This window comes from Carcharodon carcharias, chromosome 19 (genome assembly GCF_017639515.1).
Source record: "Carcharodon carcharias isolate sCarCar2 chromosome 19, sCarCar2.pri, whole genome shotgun sequence".
In the NCBI taxonomy this organism is placed as follows: Eukaryota; Metazoa; Chordata; class Chondrichthyes; order Lamniformes; family Lamnidae; genus Carcharodon; species Carcharodon carcharias.
In genome coordinates, this window is record NC_054485.1 from 99,427,209 (window position 1) to 99,444,009 (window position 16,801).

General features: G+C 50.4%; 1 protein-coding gene across 2 annotated transcripts in view; it reads left to right on the top strand.

Annotated features, from left to right (window-relative positions):
- The first annotated feature begins 1,795 nt into the window (after positions 1-1,795).
- Positions 1,796-16,801, top strand: part of LOC121291651 (ras/Rap GTPase-activating protein SynGAP-like) — a 718,122-nt gene continuing 703,116 nt past the window's right edge. For both annotated transcript variants that reach the window (XM_041213126.1, XM_041213127.1), the window contains exons 1-2: positions 1,796-1,841; positions 9,893-9,998. In XM_041213126.1, coding sequence (XP_041069060.1) covers positions 1,824-1,841; positions 9,893-9,998 — 124 coding nt within the window. In that variant the 5' untranslated portion in view covers positions 1,796-1,823. The remainder of the gene's footprint in view (positions 1,842-9,892; positions 9,999-16,801) is intronic.

Genomic DNA, 16,801 nt, shown 5'->3' on the forward strand with positions numbered 1-16,801 from the left:
TTCACTGAATTCAAACTGCAGAATCAGGCTGTTCAGTCCCTCCGATCATTACCGGTGTTTAGACTCCACATGAGCCTGCTCCCGCTCCAGTTTCCTTACTCACCCTGCCTGCCTAACTCTCTATTCCACCCTCCCCTTTCCGTCAATGCTTTATGCTTCATCCACTCCACTCCACAGTGAGTTCCACCTCCTCGCCGCTTTCTGTGGAAAGCAGTTCATTCCACATTCTCCACTCCAACTGTCACTGGCCATTTTGATATTTCCCACCATTCTCACCACCTCCCCCACCAGCGCCCAGCACCCCCCCCCCCACCCCAACAACCCACCCACCCCCCTGCCCAGCTCCGCTCGCTGTGGTCTCACCCACAAGTGGAAACATCCCCTCGCCATCCGCTCGAACAGACCTGCAGTATTTTAAAGACCTCTATACTGTCATGTCCCTCAGCCTGCTCTTTCCCAGAGAGGAGGCCCACCCACCCCCCCCTCACTTCCTGTTGAACCTTTCCTGATTGACGCATCTTCCCAGTTCTGGAAGTGTTGCTGTTAATCTTGTCTTTGCCCATCTCCAGTGCTACTAAACAGGACTGCGTCCGAGTGTGGTCCAGCCAAGGTTCTGCTTCACGTTACCGTTCCCTCCTCATTATTGTAACGGTTTCTTCAGAAAAGAATCACTGTCCTTTGTTCACATTGATCAACCACTTGCGTCACAGTTATGGGAGTTTAATGTTGGCGTATTCCCAGATCTCTTTGCTCCCCTACCCTATTTAGATTCCTTTTCCCCAAGACATAAATTACTCCTTACTCCTCCTACCAAGAAGAGCTGCCCCATTGTGCTCCAGAGTAAGACCGCGGGGAATGGCATCCCCCAAAACGCCAAGACAGTTGTGGGCCGCTTCACAAGGGAAGTTTCCCACTGAGCAATAGGGAGGAGAGGAGGGCAACAATGAAAGAGAAAGAATAAGTCCAGGCTACGAAGGGACGAAAAGAAAGAAAGATGTCCCAAAGTGCTGCCCAGACACTGAAGTACTTGTTGACGCATAGTCACTGCTTCATGGCAGAAATCATGGCAGCCAGTGTTCCGCACAGCAAGTTCTCACAAACACCAGCCAAATGAAAGACCAGAGAATCTGTTTTTAACGGTGTGGTTGAGGGATACATTTTGGCCAGGACACCGGTGTGGAGGGAGGGTGGCGGTGGTGGTGGTGGGGGTGGGGGCATGGGGGGGGCAAAAAGGGGGCTCTGGGAGTGCCCACCTGAAAGGGCAGGCAGGGCCTCAGCTTTACTGAAATTTTCCACTGGTCTAAAATAAAGATGGAAAATGTTGGAAACATTCGATTGGTCTTGCAGTTTAAGAGCAGGCGAGCGTTTATGTAGCTATTTCCACGACCCTTCCACGTCCCAAGGGTTTTGAAAGCTTTCAGGTGCTTTTTGAAGTACAGTCGCTGCTATAATGTAGGAAATGCGTCACCCAATTTGCACGCAGCAAGCTCTGACAAACAGCAGTGAGATGCTGGCCAGGTAACTTTCCTTTTGTGACATTGGTTGAGGGGTAAATATTGGCCAGGATGCCGGGGAGAACTCCCCTGCTCTTCTTGATAATAGTGACACCTCAGGAGGAGGGGAAGGGAAGGGAAGAGAGGAGCCAATCATGGGGGCATTAAGAATGATTGAAGTACCCTTCCAGCGGAGCTAATAACTGTATGTCACCTCTTCTTGCAGATGTGCGAGGACCACCTACCCATCGAATCTCCTACAATCAGTTACCCTACGACCGCCCCGTCTGGAATCCGAAATTCTGCGTCATCTCCGGAAATCAGCTTCTTATGTTAGACGAGGAAGAGGTAGGTGGGCGGGAGGGGGATGGGGAAGCGGGCGGGTGCGGCTGAGTGGGGTGTTGGGGGGGTGGTGGTGGGTGTGGGAGAGGGGAACGAGGAAGCAATGCCAGCCGACGGTGGGCCGAGGGCAGCTTTTATTGCGTTACTCGTTGTCGGGTTGTGGGCACCGCTGGCAGGGTTGACCTGTGATACCCATCCACAGAAGGTGGCGGTGGTGGGCAGCCAGCTTCCTGACCCGCTGCGCGGTGATGGTCGATGCAGCCGTGCGGCTCCCTCGATCACTCCGGAGGGCAGCTAAGAGCCAGCGGCGTTGGCCTGAGACTGAAACTCATGGCCCGACCAGACCAGGTAAGGATGCCGGCTTTGCTTCCTTCCCCGCCCCCCCTCCAAAAGGGAGATCGGAGAACTAGGTTCTTTATCTATCAAAGACTGTTCAACAGCTTTGCATTCACATCCACTCACTTGGCCTTTCCAGATTTTATTTTCGTCTTAAGCTGAATTTGATTTCTCAAATTGGTGGGATTTTTACTATTCGAGCTGGAATTTTGCACCAAGGGAGGCAGGGGGAGGGCAAGATCGGATGGAATGGTGGGTGCTCCCATTCTATCACCTTTCTCAACTCCCTGGTATTTTGTCAGTGGCGAGGGTGGGGGGGTGGGTGGCGGGTATAAGGAGGTGGTGGGTGGCCCACCTGCCCTTTGGCCAATTGAGGCCGTTAAGTCACCAATTAATGGCCATTCGAGAGCCTCTTTCTGCTGTTGGTATTTTACCACTGGCAGGCAGGGTGGGGGGTTGGGGTGGAGCGGGTTTGCGGTTAGGTGAAGGGAACTTTGCCTGCAGGCTCATGAGTTGGGCAGAGTGGGGGTACCATTGTGATCGGGCACCCTTTGGCCTGCGGAGGACCTTCCATGGGCTGCCCCCACGGGACGACCAGCCCCTTACCCTCGCTGGGGTCTCCCCGATTGACCCCGGACCCCACTTGGACTCAGGGCCGCCTCCATCGTGGCTGCTCTGAGTACTTCAGTGGCTACTGCTCCCAGTGCCTCTGCTGGGACTGAAGAGATGTCGGTCGTCTGAGTGCTTGGCCACTCATGAAGCTGTGACAAGCTACAATAGGATTGGGGGGGGTGGGGGGGGGGGAGTTGGCTGCTTGCCAAGCAGAGGCCTGGCTTTCTGGGGACCTCCCCACAGCCCAGCGAAAAGGAAAAACCTCGGGACTTTGTTTCGGTAGAGACCCTTCCACTTGCTGTGGGCTAACCCTGGGCTCCTTGTAGCTTTCTCACGGTGGAGGACAAGAAGGGGGGAAAAGGAGCAACTCTACCTCCCCAGAAATTCACAGGATAGAGCGATGGACTCAGGCCCAGAGGCAGAGCCAGTAAAGGTAGGCCAAGGGCTTACCTAATGATGCAGCAGAGTCTCATTATCACTGCAGGTACCTTTGCTTATTAAATCATTAATTATTTCTGATCTGCCCTACTTTGTTCAGTTCTGGTCACCTAATCATAGGAAGTACATTACAATCCTGTGAAGAGAGTTTAAAACGGTCAAATGGGGAACCTTGGAGATATTGATGGTGGGAGCTGGTTAAGGGAAATAATTCACTGCAGTGCTAGACTCTGATACCGGCTAGACCTGAGGGAAAGTTGGAAGAGGGGGGCAAATTCCAGACCAAGGATTAGTTGGATCCATTGGGATTGACGTGTGAATCTGTTTGACACGGAACAATGCTGTTCCGGAGCAGGGAGGGATTGAGGGCCATGGTCAGAGGGTGGGCTTGATCCAAGGGAAAGGGATGGGCCTGTCACGCTTAATTGAGTCTGCCTGTTTTTAAAATCATCAGCAATTAGAATATTTATGGCCTTTCTCCCAAGTCACACCAGGTTCCGTCACCCCTCCCACCCTCGCTGACCCACATTAGCTCCTGCTCCAGCAACGCGGCGCTTCTAAAATTCTCAACCTCGTTTTCTAACCCCTCCCATGGCATCCCCCCCCACCCCCACCACCACCACCACCTCCCCCCCCCCCCCGCCTTTCTCTCTAACCTCCACCCCCAGTCCCATATTCCTTCAAGATCCCTGTGCACCTCCAACTCTAGCCGCTTACAGATCTGCCCCTGCTGGCGATGTCTGTGCCTTCAAATACCTAGGGCGCAAGTGCTGCAATTCCCTGAATCTCCTCCTCTATGACATCCCTTAAAAACCACACCTTAAGCTCGTAGCCACCCCTATGTGTCTGCCTTGGCTCAGTGGGCAGCACTCTGGCGGCTCACTCAGAAGGTTGTGGGTTCAAGTCTCACTCCAGAGACTCCGGCGGGTGAGCTAGGCTGAGATAAAAGCAAAATACTGCGGGTGCTGAAAATCTGAAATAAAAACGAAAGTAGTTGGAAAAGCTCAGCAGGTCTGGCAGCATCTGCGGAGAGGAATACAGTTAACGTTTTGTGTCCGTATGACTCTTCATCAGAACTAAATAGAAATGAGGTGAAATATAAACTGGTTGAGGAGGGTGGGACAGGTAGAGCTGGATAGAGGGCCAGTGATAGGTGGAGGCAAAGGAGAGATTGCCAAAGATGTCATAGACAAAAGGGGTGTTGACGGTGGTGATATTAGCTAAAAGGTGTGCTAACGGTGACATTAAGGGTAGAAAGCAGGGCGAGCGAGTGACGGATGGCCCTGGTAGGGGTGGGGTTGGGGGAAGGGATTGAAATGGGCTAAAAGGTGGAGATAAAACAATGGAGGGAATAAATTTTAAAATAATAATAGAAATAGGTGGGAAAAGAAAAATATTTTTAAAAATATATAAATTATTAGAAAAAAGGGGGATCAGAAAGGGGGTGGGGATGGAGGAGAGAGTTCATGATCTAAAGTTGTTAAACTCAATATTCAGTCCGGAAGGCTGTAAAGTGCCTAGTCGGAAGATGAGGTTCTGTTCCTCCAATTTGCGTTGAGCTTCACTGGAACATTGCAGCAGGCCAAGGACGGACATGTGGGCATGAGAGCAGGGTGGTGTGTTGAAATGGCAAGCGACAGGTAGGTCTGGGTCATGCTTGCGCACAGACTGAAGGTGTTCCACAAAGCGGTCACTCAGTCTGCGTTTGGTCTCTCCAATGTAGAGGAAACCGCATTGGGAGCAGCAAATGCAGTAGACTAAATTGAGGGAAGTGCAAGTGAAGCGCTGCAATTGCATGGGAAGGTGCCGTGGGAGGGGGTTGAGGTGCAGGGGGTGGTGGAGGAGTGGACCAGGGTGTCCTGGAGGGAACAATCCCTGTGAAATGCCACCAGGGGGATGAAGGGAAGATATGTTTGGTGGTGGCATCATGCTGGAGTTGGCGGAAATGGCAGAGGATGATCCTTTGAATGCGGAGGCTGGTGGGGTGATAAGTGAGGACAAGGGGGACCCTATCATGTTTCTGGGAGGGAGGAGAAGGCATGAGGGCGGATGTGCGGGAGATGGGCCGGACACGGTTGAGGGCCCTGTCAACCACCGTGGGTGGAAAATCTCGGTTAAGGAAGAAGGAAGACATGTCAGAGGAACTGTTTTTGAAGGTAGCATCATCAGAACAGATGCGATGGAGGCGAAGGAACTGAGAGAATGGGATGGAGTCCTTACAGGAAGCGGGGTGTGAGGAGCTGTAGTCGAGGTAGCTGTGGGAGTGGGTAGGCTTGTAATGGACAAAATTACCTGGAAAAACTCAGCAGGTCTGGCAGCATTGGCAGAGAAGAAAAGAGTTAACGTTTCGAGTCCTCATGACCCTTCGACAGAACTTGAGTTCGAGTCCAAGAAAGAGTTGAAATATAAGCTGGTTTAAGGTGTGTGTGTGGGGGGCGGAGAGATAGAGAGAGAGAGAGGTGGAGGGGGGGGGTGTGGTTGTAGGGACAAACAAGCAGTGATAGAAGCAGATCATCAAAAGATGTCAACGACAATAGTACAATAGAACAAGTTCAAGTTGGTGATATTATCTAAACGAATGTGCTAATTAAGAATGGATGGTAGGGCACTCAAGGTATAGCTCTGGTGGGTTTTTTTTTTTTATTTTGTTTTAAATAATGGAAATAGGTGGGAAAAGGAAAATCTTTATAATTTATTGGAAAAAAAAGGAAGGGGGAAACAGAAAGGGGGTGGGGATGGGGGAGGGAACTCACGACCTAAAGTTGTTGAATTCAATATTCAGTCCGGAAGGCTGTAAAGTGCCTAGTCGGAAGATGAGGTGTTGTTCCTCCAGTTTGCGTTGGGCTTCAACACCTCATCTTCCCACTAGGCACTTTACAGCCTTCCGGACTGAATATTGAATTCAACAACTTTAGGTCGTGAGCTCCCTCCCCCATCCCCACCCCCTTTCTGTTTCCCCCTTCTTTTTTTTTCCAATAAATTATAAAGATTTTCCTTTTCCCACCTATTTCCATTATTTAAAACAAATTTAAAAAAATAAAAAAAAACCCCACCAGAGCTATACCTTGAGTGCCCTACCATCCATTCTTAATTAGCACATTCGTTTAGATAATATCACCAACTTTAACTTTAACACCTATGTGTTCTATTGTACTATTGTCGTTGACATCTTTTGATGATCTGCTTCTATCACTGCTTGTTTGTCCCTACAACCACACCACCACCCCCCCTCCACCTCTCTCTCTCTCTATCTCTCCGCCCCCCACACACACACCTTAAACCAGCTTATATTTCAACTCTTTCTTGGACTCAAACTCAAGTTCTGTCGAAGGGTCATGAGGACTCGAAACGTCAACTCTTTTCTTCTCCGCCGATGCTGCCAGACCTGCTGAGTTTTTCCAGGTAATTCTGTTTTTGTTTTGGATTTCCAGCATCCGCAGTTTTTTTGTTTTTATATTTAGGCTTGTAATGGATATTGGTGGACAGGCTATCACCAGAAACTGAGACAGAGAGGTCAAGGAAGGGAAGGAAAGTGTCAGTGATGGACCATGTGAAAATGATGGAGGGGTAGAAATTGGAAGTAAAATTAATGAATGTTTCCAGGTCCAGACAAGAGCATGAAGCAGCACTGAAGTAATCATCGATTTACCGGAGAAAGAGTTGTGGGAGGGGGCCTGAGTAGGACTGGAACAAGGAATGTTCCACATACCCCATAAAGAGACAGGCATAACTGGGGTCCATATGGGTACCCATAACCACACCTTTTATTTGGAGGAAGTGAGGCGAGTTTAAGGAGACTGAGCTAGACTGAGACGCCAGGTGCAGCTCTGAGGGGGTGCACCATTATCAGAAGTGGTGACTTTCAGATGAACCTTTACTCCCAGGCTCTGTCTGCCCTTTCACACAAGTGTAAAAGATCCCATAGCCACCATTCTAAAGAAAAGCAGGCAGCTCTGGTCAATATTTACACCTCGCCCGATATCATTAAACATAAACATGATCGCGTAAGTCATTTATTGCTGTCGGTGGGAGCTTTCTGGCTGTTGTGTTTACTGGCGTTACAGCAATTCAGAAAGTACTCGACTGGTTGTGAAGTGCATTGGAACACCCTGAAATCGTGACCAATAAAACTAACGGTCAAATTTAACAAATCAAGTTAAGGGGATAGCCCCTTAAAGGGACACTGCAACCAAAAGGCAAAAAATCTTAAAGGAAACTTATCTAACCTAAATCAAAATGTTGTCTTGGGGGTCATGCTAGCGCTATATAGGTGCACTTCTTTCCTATGGCTCATTGTCAAATTTTGTCTGATAATGTTCCTGTGCAGCACCTGAGCAATGTGTTTCATGCCCTCAGGGCACGGGATAAATGCAAGCTGGTGGAGTCCAGGTTCCCTTCCCCACCTGTGAGGACAAGAAGCCATGCAGTTACCAGCTGGGCCATGGGGGGCGGTGGCGCTATGAGTACAACTGGGCAGCGAGTGTGGGATGTGCCTGAATTGGACGGCGTTGCCATGGAGTCTCCTGGGAAACCTGATCCTCTTTATTTTCTCTCTCTCTCTCTCTCCTGTACTTGCTCTCTCTTTCTCTCTCTCTCCCTCTCTTTCTCTCCCTCTCTCTTTCTCTGGTGGGAGAACACTTGTCAGCTAGCCTGTGAACTCTCACTGTCTACCAGCCCACCCGGGCCGCAGTGACTCCAGGCTAGTGGAGTGCATCTTGTGTGGTCCCTAGTTCCACTTGTCCCTCATCAAGCGTAATTTTAGGGGGATAATGACTGCAATTACAGAGCCAGCAGCGCTGACCCCTCGCCTCATAAATCATTCGACTGCAGGCAACAGGGCCCACTGCAAGAGGCAGTCACAACAATCTCCGCCTGCAGTTTAACCCTTGAGGCACGTCTTGGCCCTGGCAGAGCCAAATGCCTCTTTCAACCAGTGTGGCTCAGGGAAAAAAAAGACGGATGAACCTGTCACTCGTGGCATTGCTAATTGTGGGATGTTACTGTGCACAGTCTGGGTTGTCACGTTTCCCCACGTTACAACAGTGATGACACTTCAAAAAAAACTAATGAAGTGGCTGTAAAATACTTTGGGCCGTCCTGGGGTCATGAGGGACGCTGTATAAATGTGAGGGGTTTTTTTAGGGAACATCACTGGGGGGTGTCTTAAAAGATACATGGGGGAAGCACCCAACTCTGCGCCTCCCTTCACCTCCGTGTGTTGACTAAGGCTGGGTCACAGGCCACCAACAACAACAACTTGCATTTATATGGCTCCTTTAGTGTGGCAAAACGACCAAAGAGGCTACGCAGGAGCATAAACCGGATGAGGAATTAATACCGAGGCACATAAAGAGATATCAGGACAAGCGAGCAAAAGCTTGCTCATGGGAGGTTGGTTGGAAGGAGGGCTTTGAAGGAAGAGAGAGAGAGAGAGAGATAGGCGGATTCCAGGGGATTCCAGAGCTTTGAGCCTTGGCAGCTGATGGCACAGCAGTCACTGATGGGACAATCGAAATCAGGAAAGGCCTACAGGAGGTGCGCAGAACCCTCAGAGGATTATGGGGCTGGAGAAGGGACAAGACCTCAAACACATTCCAAAGGGGGTTGGCACATCTCTGGTATATGTCACTTCAGAGGCATGAGAAAGAGGGGTAGGGAGAGAGAGAGAGAGAGAGAGAGAGAGAGTGTGTGTGTGAGAAAGAGAGAGAAGACTTTTATCAAATCTGACAATCTTCTGTAATTTCTCAGCTTGCCTCCCCTGTCACTACATCTTGCCATCATACTCACTGTCATGAGCCCCCTTAGATTTCTGACTATTATTGATCTTCTATTCATGCCTTGCTGGGCACAAAGTATATACTAGTTATTCAGAGTTATACATCAGATATTGGCAGTGTTCAGTAGATTTGTGACAGTTTTACCCCAGATAGGACAGTGTAAAGCGATCAGTACTCTGTAAGGAACCCCGTGCTTTATGTGTCCTGGGAGTGTTTGATGGGGACAGTGTAAAGCGATCTGTACTCTGTATCTAACCCCGTGCTTTATGTGTCCTGGGAGTGTTTGATGGGACAACGTAGAGGGAGCTTTACTCTGTATCTAACCCTGTGCTGTACCTGTCCTGGGAGTGTTTGATGGGGACAGTGCAGAAGGAGCTTTACTCTATATCTAACCCCGTGCTGTACCTGCCCTGGGAGTGTTTGATGGGGACAGTGTAGAGGGAGCTTTATTCTGTATCTAACCCATGCTGTACCTGTCCTGGGAGTGTTTGATGGGACAGTGTAGAGGGAGCTTTACTCTGTATCTAACCCCGTGCTGTACCTGTCCTGGGAGTGTTTGATGGGGACAGTGTAGAGGGAGCTTTACTTTGTATCTAACCCCATGCTGTACCTGCCCTGGGAGTGTTTGATGGGGACAGTGTAGAGGGAGCTTTATTCTGTATCTAACCCATGCTGTACCTGTCCTGGGAGTGTTTGATGGGACAGTGTAGAGGGAGCTTTACTCTGTATCTAACCCGTGCTGTACCTGCCCTGGGAGTGTTTGATGGGGACAGTGTAGAGGAAGGTTTACTCTATATCTAGGAGTCCACAAGTTCTCCATATGAAATCGCTTTGAACATGTACCTACAGGTTTGTCTCCCTTTTTCCTTCCCTGACTCTCCCTCTGTTTTGCAGGTCCACCCGTTATTGCTTCGGGAAAGAAGGCACGAGCCTTCCTCGAGGACCAAGTTGCTTCGCCGGACAGTCAGCGTCCCGGTGGAAGGGAGGCACGCTGATCACGGTAAGCAATTCACCACGTGGTGCTCGGGCCATTGCTTCTGTCCTCTCCTGACCCCCTCGCCTTTCCCTCCTGCCCTCCGTCTCTCTTGGTGCCGGTGTGGAGGCGAGCGGTGCCACTTTGCCCGGGTCTTCCTCTTAGCTGGGCATTCTTGGCATGGCAACTCAGGCTTCGCCACCACCACTGCTCCTGGTTGCTGTCATTCTCAGGGTGGGGTTATCAGGTGGTTTCGGTGCAAGCGTCTGCACTTGAGTTTATTTTTATTCATTCATGGGGATGTGGGCGTCGCTGGTTAGGCCAGCATTTATTGCCCTTCCCTAACTGCCCTTGCTCAGAGGGTATTTAAGAGTCAACCACGTTGCTCTGGGTCTGGAGTCACATGTAGGCCAGGTGAGGGCAGCACATTTCCTTCCCTCAGCAGTGAACCAGATGGGTTTTTACAATTGGCAATAGTTCCACAGTCATCGTCAGACCTTCAATTCCAGATTTTTATTGAATTCAAATTTCACCATCTGTCATGGTCAGATTTGAATTCAGGTCCGCAGGGCATTACCCTGGGTCCCTGGAATATTAGCCCAGTGACAGTATCATTATACCACCGCCTCCCACTGAGTGAACCAGAGAAGGCCGAGGCAGGTCCTATTTATTTCTTCCAACTGTATATCTGTGGGGAATGGTTGGGCGGGTGCTCGGAAGTTGGGATCCTTAGCTGATGGCTATTCTTATGCCCTTTCCCTTGTTCACTGCTCTCATCCATCGATACAAGGCCCCTGCCACCCTTAACCAAAATCGGCTCACTCTACACCGACCTTGCATCTATCTGAACAGCACAGTTCACTCTGTCAGGGATGGTGTGGTTAACTGTTTCTTGGCTAAGGGACTGGTTAATGCATTTTGGATGTCATCCTTGTGTGACTGTGTTCTCCCTCTCTCCCCACCCCCATCACCACCACCACTAACCCCACCGGTGCCTGTAGATGTGTGAAGATTGGGCACGGAAGTGAGTTGGAGGAAGAATGCCAAGACCAGTGGTGCTGTACCGCTGGGCAGAGCCGGTACCCTCAAGAAGTGGGGGTGGGTGGGGGGGGGGTGGTGACGTATGAGGGTCCATCACTGTAAGCTGTGGGTCATGTAGAGAGGAGGGACAAAACTAAAATGAACTTTCAAGTGGAATATTCTGTTTGCCATCCTCACTCTCGAATAGATTTGCTCATCTATTAAAAAACAAGCGTTTTATGAACAAAGAATGGTAAATAGCTAACTTGGGCTTCCAAAGTCCAATCGCACAGTTTTAAGCTGTTGCCCGCCTGGTTGGTGTTCGTTAATTCATTTTGGGAAGGTTCCATAGAAGGAGCCTTGGTGAGTTGCTGCAGCGCATTTTGAAGATGGTACACACTGCCGCTACCGTGCGCTGGTGCTGGAGGGAGTGGATGTTCTGGTTGGTGGATGGGGTGCCGATCAAGCGGGCTGCGTTGTCCCAGGCGTCCGGTTTAAAGCTGGTGTCGTGGACTGGTTTAAAGCTGGTGCTCGCTGCTCTATTCACTCTGTGCTTTGTTCAAAAGTGATCGACATTCACGTTTAGTTAAGTCCAGATTTATGTTCAACCGCGTCCTGTTTATACAATGGGGTCGAGTTTCAACTTGAAGTCTGGGTGTGAAGTTGATATTGTGCATCAGCCGCCTGCTGTAGACACTCCCTGGATATCAATTCAGCCATTTGGCGGCAGATTCACTCCCGTGCAACAAGATAAAAATCCAGCCAGAATGGTGTACAAGGTACTTTTAAAACTTCTCATCCTTCTTTTCAAATCCTTCTATGGCTGTGCCTCCTCCCCATCTCCGTGATCTTCTTTAGCTCCTCGATCCTATAAAACCTCCTCCATTTCTGATCTCTTGGGCATCCACGACTTTAATCGCTCCACCACAGGTGGCCGCGCCTTCAGTTCCCTGAGCTCCAGAATTCCCTCCCTCCACACCTCCACCTCTCTACGTCCCTCTCCTCCTATAGGACAGTCCTTAAAACCTGTCCCTTTGACCAAGCTTTTGACCATCTGTGCTGAGACCTCATCGTTTTTCTTCCGGAAACAGCTCCTGTGAAAGTGGCTCCACATCGATGCAAATTGTTGTATTGGGCGGGGGGGCAGGGGTAGATGAAGTCACAAAAGGGATAACGGGGCAAGACGAAAGGAGATGGTAACGGGACATATAAAGAAACACAAGACGGGTCAGGAGGAGGAGGTGTAAACTTGTAAAGCAGGACATCTGCTGTCTGGAAAAACAGAAGCTTACGGGAATGACCTGAAATTTTTTAACTCGATTTTTGAAGCCAGAATGTTGGGAGGTGCCCCATCGAAAGATGAGATGCTTTTCAGTGGAAAGGTGAGGAGGCTGAGGAAGGGCGGAGATGGAGACTGAAAGTGGAAATGGAAGATTGGCTCCGAGGAGGTTTAACTGTTTACCAGGATTTCAGAGAGAGAACGAGAGTGATGGCTGGACGTGTGAAGCTGTTGAACTCGATGTTGAGTGTTTATGGGGAGGGTGGGCCGCTGTCCATGCAGCTTGGGTTGGGCTTCATTGCCCGTGGTCGACAGGGAGAGAGCGTAACACAACTGAGGCAAACCACCTTACGCAGGATAGCACAGGGCGCACAGCCACTTGAAAGGGCAAAGAGCTAATAAATATCTGATCCATCCTTTCTCAAGTGTAGCCAGTAAGGTGGGGGGAGGGGGGGGAAGGGTAGGGGGTGAGTGGGGGGAAGGGTCGGGGGAATCACGGCTGTGGGGAGGGGAGGGTGGGAAGGATTGGGGGGGATGGGGGAAGGGTTGGGGAGGGTCGTGTGGCCGGGGTGGGGGTGGGGGGCGGGGAGGTCGGGGGGGCTTCCCATAAAAGCAAAATACTGCAGATGCTGGAAACCTGAAATAAAAACAGAAAGCGCTGGTAAAACTCAGCAGGTCTGGCAGCATCTGCGGAGAGAGAAACAGAGTTAACGTTTCCACACGTTGCCGGTGCAGCGAGGCAGGCCTTTCACCTAGCTAGTCTCCTCGCCCTGCAGCCTCCGCACTCACTCTGAGGCTGCCCGCCACAGCTCCTACTTTCACCAACACTCCCCCCCCACCCCCCCGACCCCCAACCACCCCGGAACGAAAATCGAGGACGCTTCTGGGACACTTTCTTCTAGATCAGGTTTGCGGAGGGGGGGAGTTGTCCTGACTCTGTTCTCCCGACCCAGGGGAGCAAAAATTCAGGCCTTGGTTTCAATTCCAGCTCATTAAACATGCTCCCCCTCCCAGCTGGAAAAGTGCTCGATGGCACAGTGAGGGCACTGCTCAACTGCACCGTGGAGCGGCACAGCACAGAAAGAGGCCATTTGGTCCATTGTGCCTGTGCCAGCTCTATGCTAGAGTTTCCTAACTTGTCCCCCTCCCCTTGCTCTTTGTCCAGGGCCCTGCAAGTCCTTCCTCTTCAAGGAAACAACAATAGTGGAGACTGGAAACCAGTCTGACTGAGAATTGCAGCATAAGGGTCTGGCATATCTAGGGTTAATGTGGGACTGAGTACAGTGCCCCCCCCCCCCCACCCCACGCAGAGATGTAAGAGGGCATATGACCCACACCCAAGCTCAGTCTAATATTGGACAGAGCCATGTGTACCAGCAAGCATGGAGACAGCTCCTAGCTTGTATCCTTTCATTGCATATTTATAAATAGTTTGAATAGTCAGTAAATGCTTCCAGTGAAGCCACGTATGATTACGAAGCCTTTTTCAGACCTACCAAACCCAACACCCTACAACAAGAATTGGCTTTCCAATTGGCCGTGGGAAAGTTGGCACCATGAGGATGACCACGTCAGGTGACCAACGGTGGGGTAGTCGGAGGGGGCTGGAGCAATTGGGAATCATGTGAACACTCCTGCAGGAAAAAAAGTCCCACTGGAATTGGCAGGCCTAGGCTTGCCACCGACCAGAGCTTAACGCTGCACACCAGGCCTTAAACTGGGCCTAACAGAAAAGGCTTTCTTCCCTGTTGCCTTTTCCTTCCAGACATAAGGCGCATTTTCCATGGGCGGAATTTTACGGCAGTGGGATTTGACAGTCCCGCCGAAGTGAATGGAGCTTAGAATGGCTCGCCCGCATTTTACAGTCCCCCCCCCACCCCCACACCCCCACCGCCATGATGGGGCTGTAAAACTCTGGCCCATGGATATCAACCGCAGCACTAAGGTGGGGTTCCAATTTATCGCCACCCTGAACAGCAGAACCAGAAACATTTTGCCTGAGGCAATTGGTTTCAGACTCGATGGGGAGCGGGGGGGGGTGGGGGGGGGGTCTATTGTCCTTCCTTCTCATGCCCAACTCATCCTCCCCGCCCCCACACCAACCCCACCCCACCCGTGCTCTCCCTAACCACATCGAGGAGACGTGGAACAGAAGTCCAGCTAGAGAAGTTAATGGTGCTCACAAACAGCTATTCTTTTTAAGAGTTGAAGCAGGATGGTGAGGATGATCACAGATGGAATGAAGTGTGAAACATGATGGATCCTGTGCAAATGTCAAACCGAGGAAGGAAACTGGCCAAGGATAAATAATTCAAGAGCGTGTTACCCATGCTGTTGCTTCTGCTCCGAGGAAGCCAGTGGAAGAGAGGGAGCAAGCTGGCTGGTGCCAGAGAGAGGGCAAGGCCTCAGGCCTGACAGAAAGTGGCAATATGAAATAGCAGGCATTCTAAAGAGGGTGCAGGAACCCAGGGACCTCTGGGGGTTATTACGTGCACAAATCTTTTGACCTGCAGGGCAGGTTGAGAAAGTGCATTCTGGATCCAGGGCTCAAAGCAAAGAAACTTTAAGCTCCTCCACTCCAGCTCGGAAGACAAGTCACACGGACTCGAAATGTTAACTCTGCCTCTCTCTCTCTCTCTCCCTCTCTCTCCACAGAGGCTGCCAGGCCTGCTGAGTTTTTCCAGCATTTTCCGTTTATATTTCAGATTTCCGGTGTCCGCAGTACTTTTGCTTTTGTTTATAAAACGCTGGCGAGGGCCCAGCTAGAATATGGTGTCCAGCTCTGGGTGCCGCACTTTGGGGAGGCGTGAGAGAGGGTGCAGGGAAGATTCACCAGAACCAGGGAGGAGGGACTCCAGGCACGTGGATGGATTGGAGAAGCTGGAAGAAGCTTCAGGAGGGGAAGGTTGAGATGAGATTCGATAGAGGCGTTCAAAATCATGCTGGGTCTGGGCAGGGGTAGATGGGCAGAAACTGTCCCCGCTGGCAGAAGGATCGAGAGCCAGAGCTCACAGGTTTAAGGTGACTGGCAAAAGAAGCAGAAGTGAGACGGGGACAACGTTTTTGTGCTGTGGCTGTTTAGGGTCTGAATGCACTGCCTGAGAGTGTGGCAGAGGCAGGGTCAGTCGTGGCTTTCAAAAGGGAACTGGATTACCCAAAGAGAAAACAAAGCCTGCAGGGCAACGGGAAAAAGGCGGTTGGGGGGTGGGGGGGGTGGTTGGTGGTGGGACTGGGTGAGTTGCTCTTGCATCGAGCCAGCACGGGAACGGCAGGCTGAATGGCCTCCTTCTTGTAACCATTCTATGATTCCACCCCTGACCCAGCTAGCCCCATGGCCTCCAGTCCAAGTCCACACAAGCACATGGAGACGCACACGGAGACAAACACAAACACTTGGAGGCATACCCATTGCCTCACATGCCATTCAATTCTATCCAAGCCCTGCTGTCCATATCCGATCTGCCATCAGTGGGAGGAATTTATGGGAATTATTCCGAGAATTCACAAAAATCTAACTGCACTGATCACATAAGGACAATAAGGCACAAATACATGGAGAAACACTTGCAAGCACACGGATAAATATGTGCGCTTACACAGAGGCACACACAAGCAAAGGGAGGCACACACAAACACATGGAGACACATAAACACACAGAGGCACACACAAAAACACAGAGGCATACGCAAACACCTGGACACACACAAACGCATGGAGGCACACACAAATACAAACAGGCACATACAAGCAAACAGAGACATAAATACAAAGAGGCACAGACAAATACAGAGAGGCATACGCAAATACAGAGAGGCACACACGAATACAAAGAGGCACATACAAATATAGAGAGGCACGCACAAATGCAAAGAGGTACATACAAGCAACAGACACATAAGCACATGGAGGCACACATAGAGACACACACAAACACACGGGGGTGCACACAAGCACAGGGAGGCACACATAAACACACGGGGGTACACACAAGCACATGGAGGCACACACAAACATGTGGAGGCACACACAAACACACAGAGGCACATAGAAACGCACGGAGGTGCACACACAAATATGAAGTACCTACAAGCGCATGGAGACACCTACAAACACACAGGCACAAACACCAGAAGCAGAGCTTCACATATTGCATATGGACATACTTAGAGATGCATGCACATCTACACATGTGACGTTATGCACATACAAATGTACCAACAGACACACTAAAATAAAATCATTGAAACAGAAAGACAGACGCACAAACATTGCTACCAGGTGACACACATGGACAGACAGAAGTGCATCCAGATCATGAGCACACACCTACATGAGGCATTGCAGAAAAGGGCTCCTGTTCATAAAATTCCTTGAATGGAATTCCAAGAGAGTGAGAGAGAGGGAGTGAGCACGTCAGCAATGCGGAGGGTGCTGTTACTGAAAGCAGGAATTGAAGTGAATTTAATGGCAGTTATTTGGAAGGACTGTCTCTCTCATTGCTGTAAGCTGCCTCCAGAATCCAACCTGCCA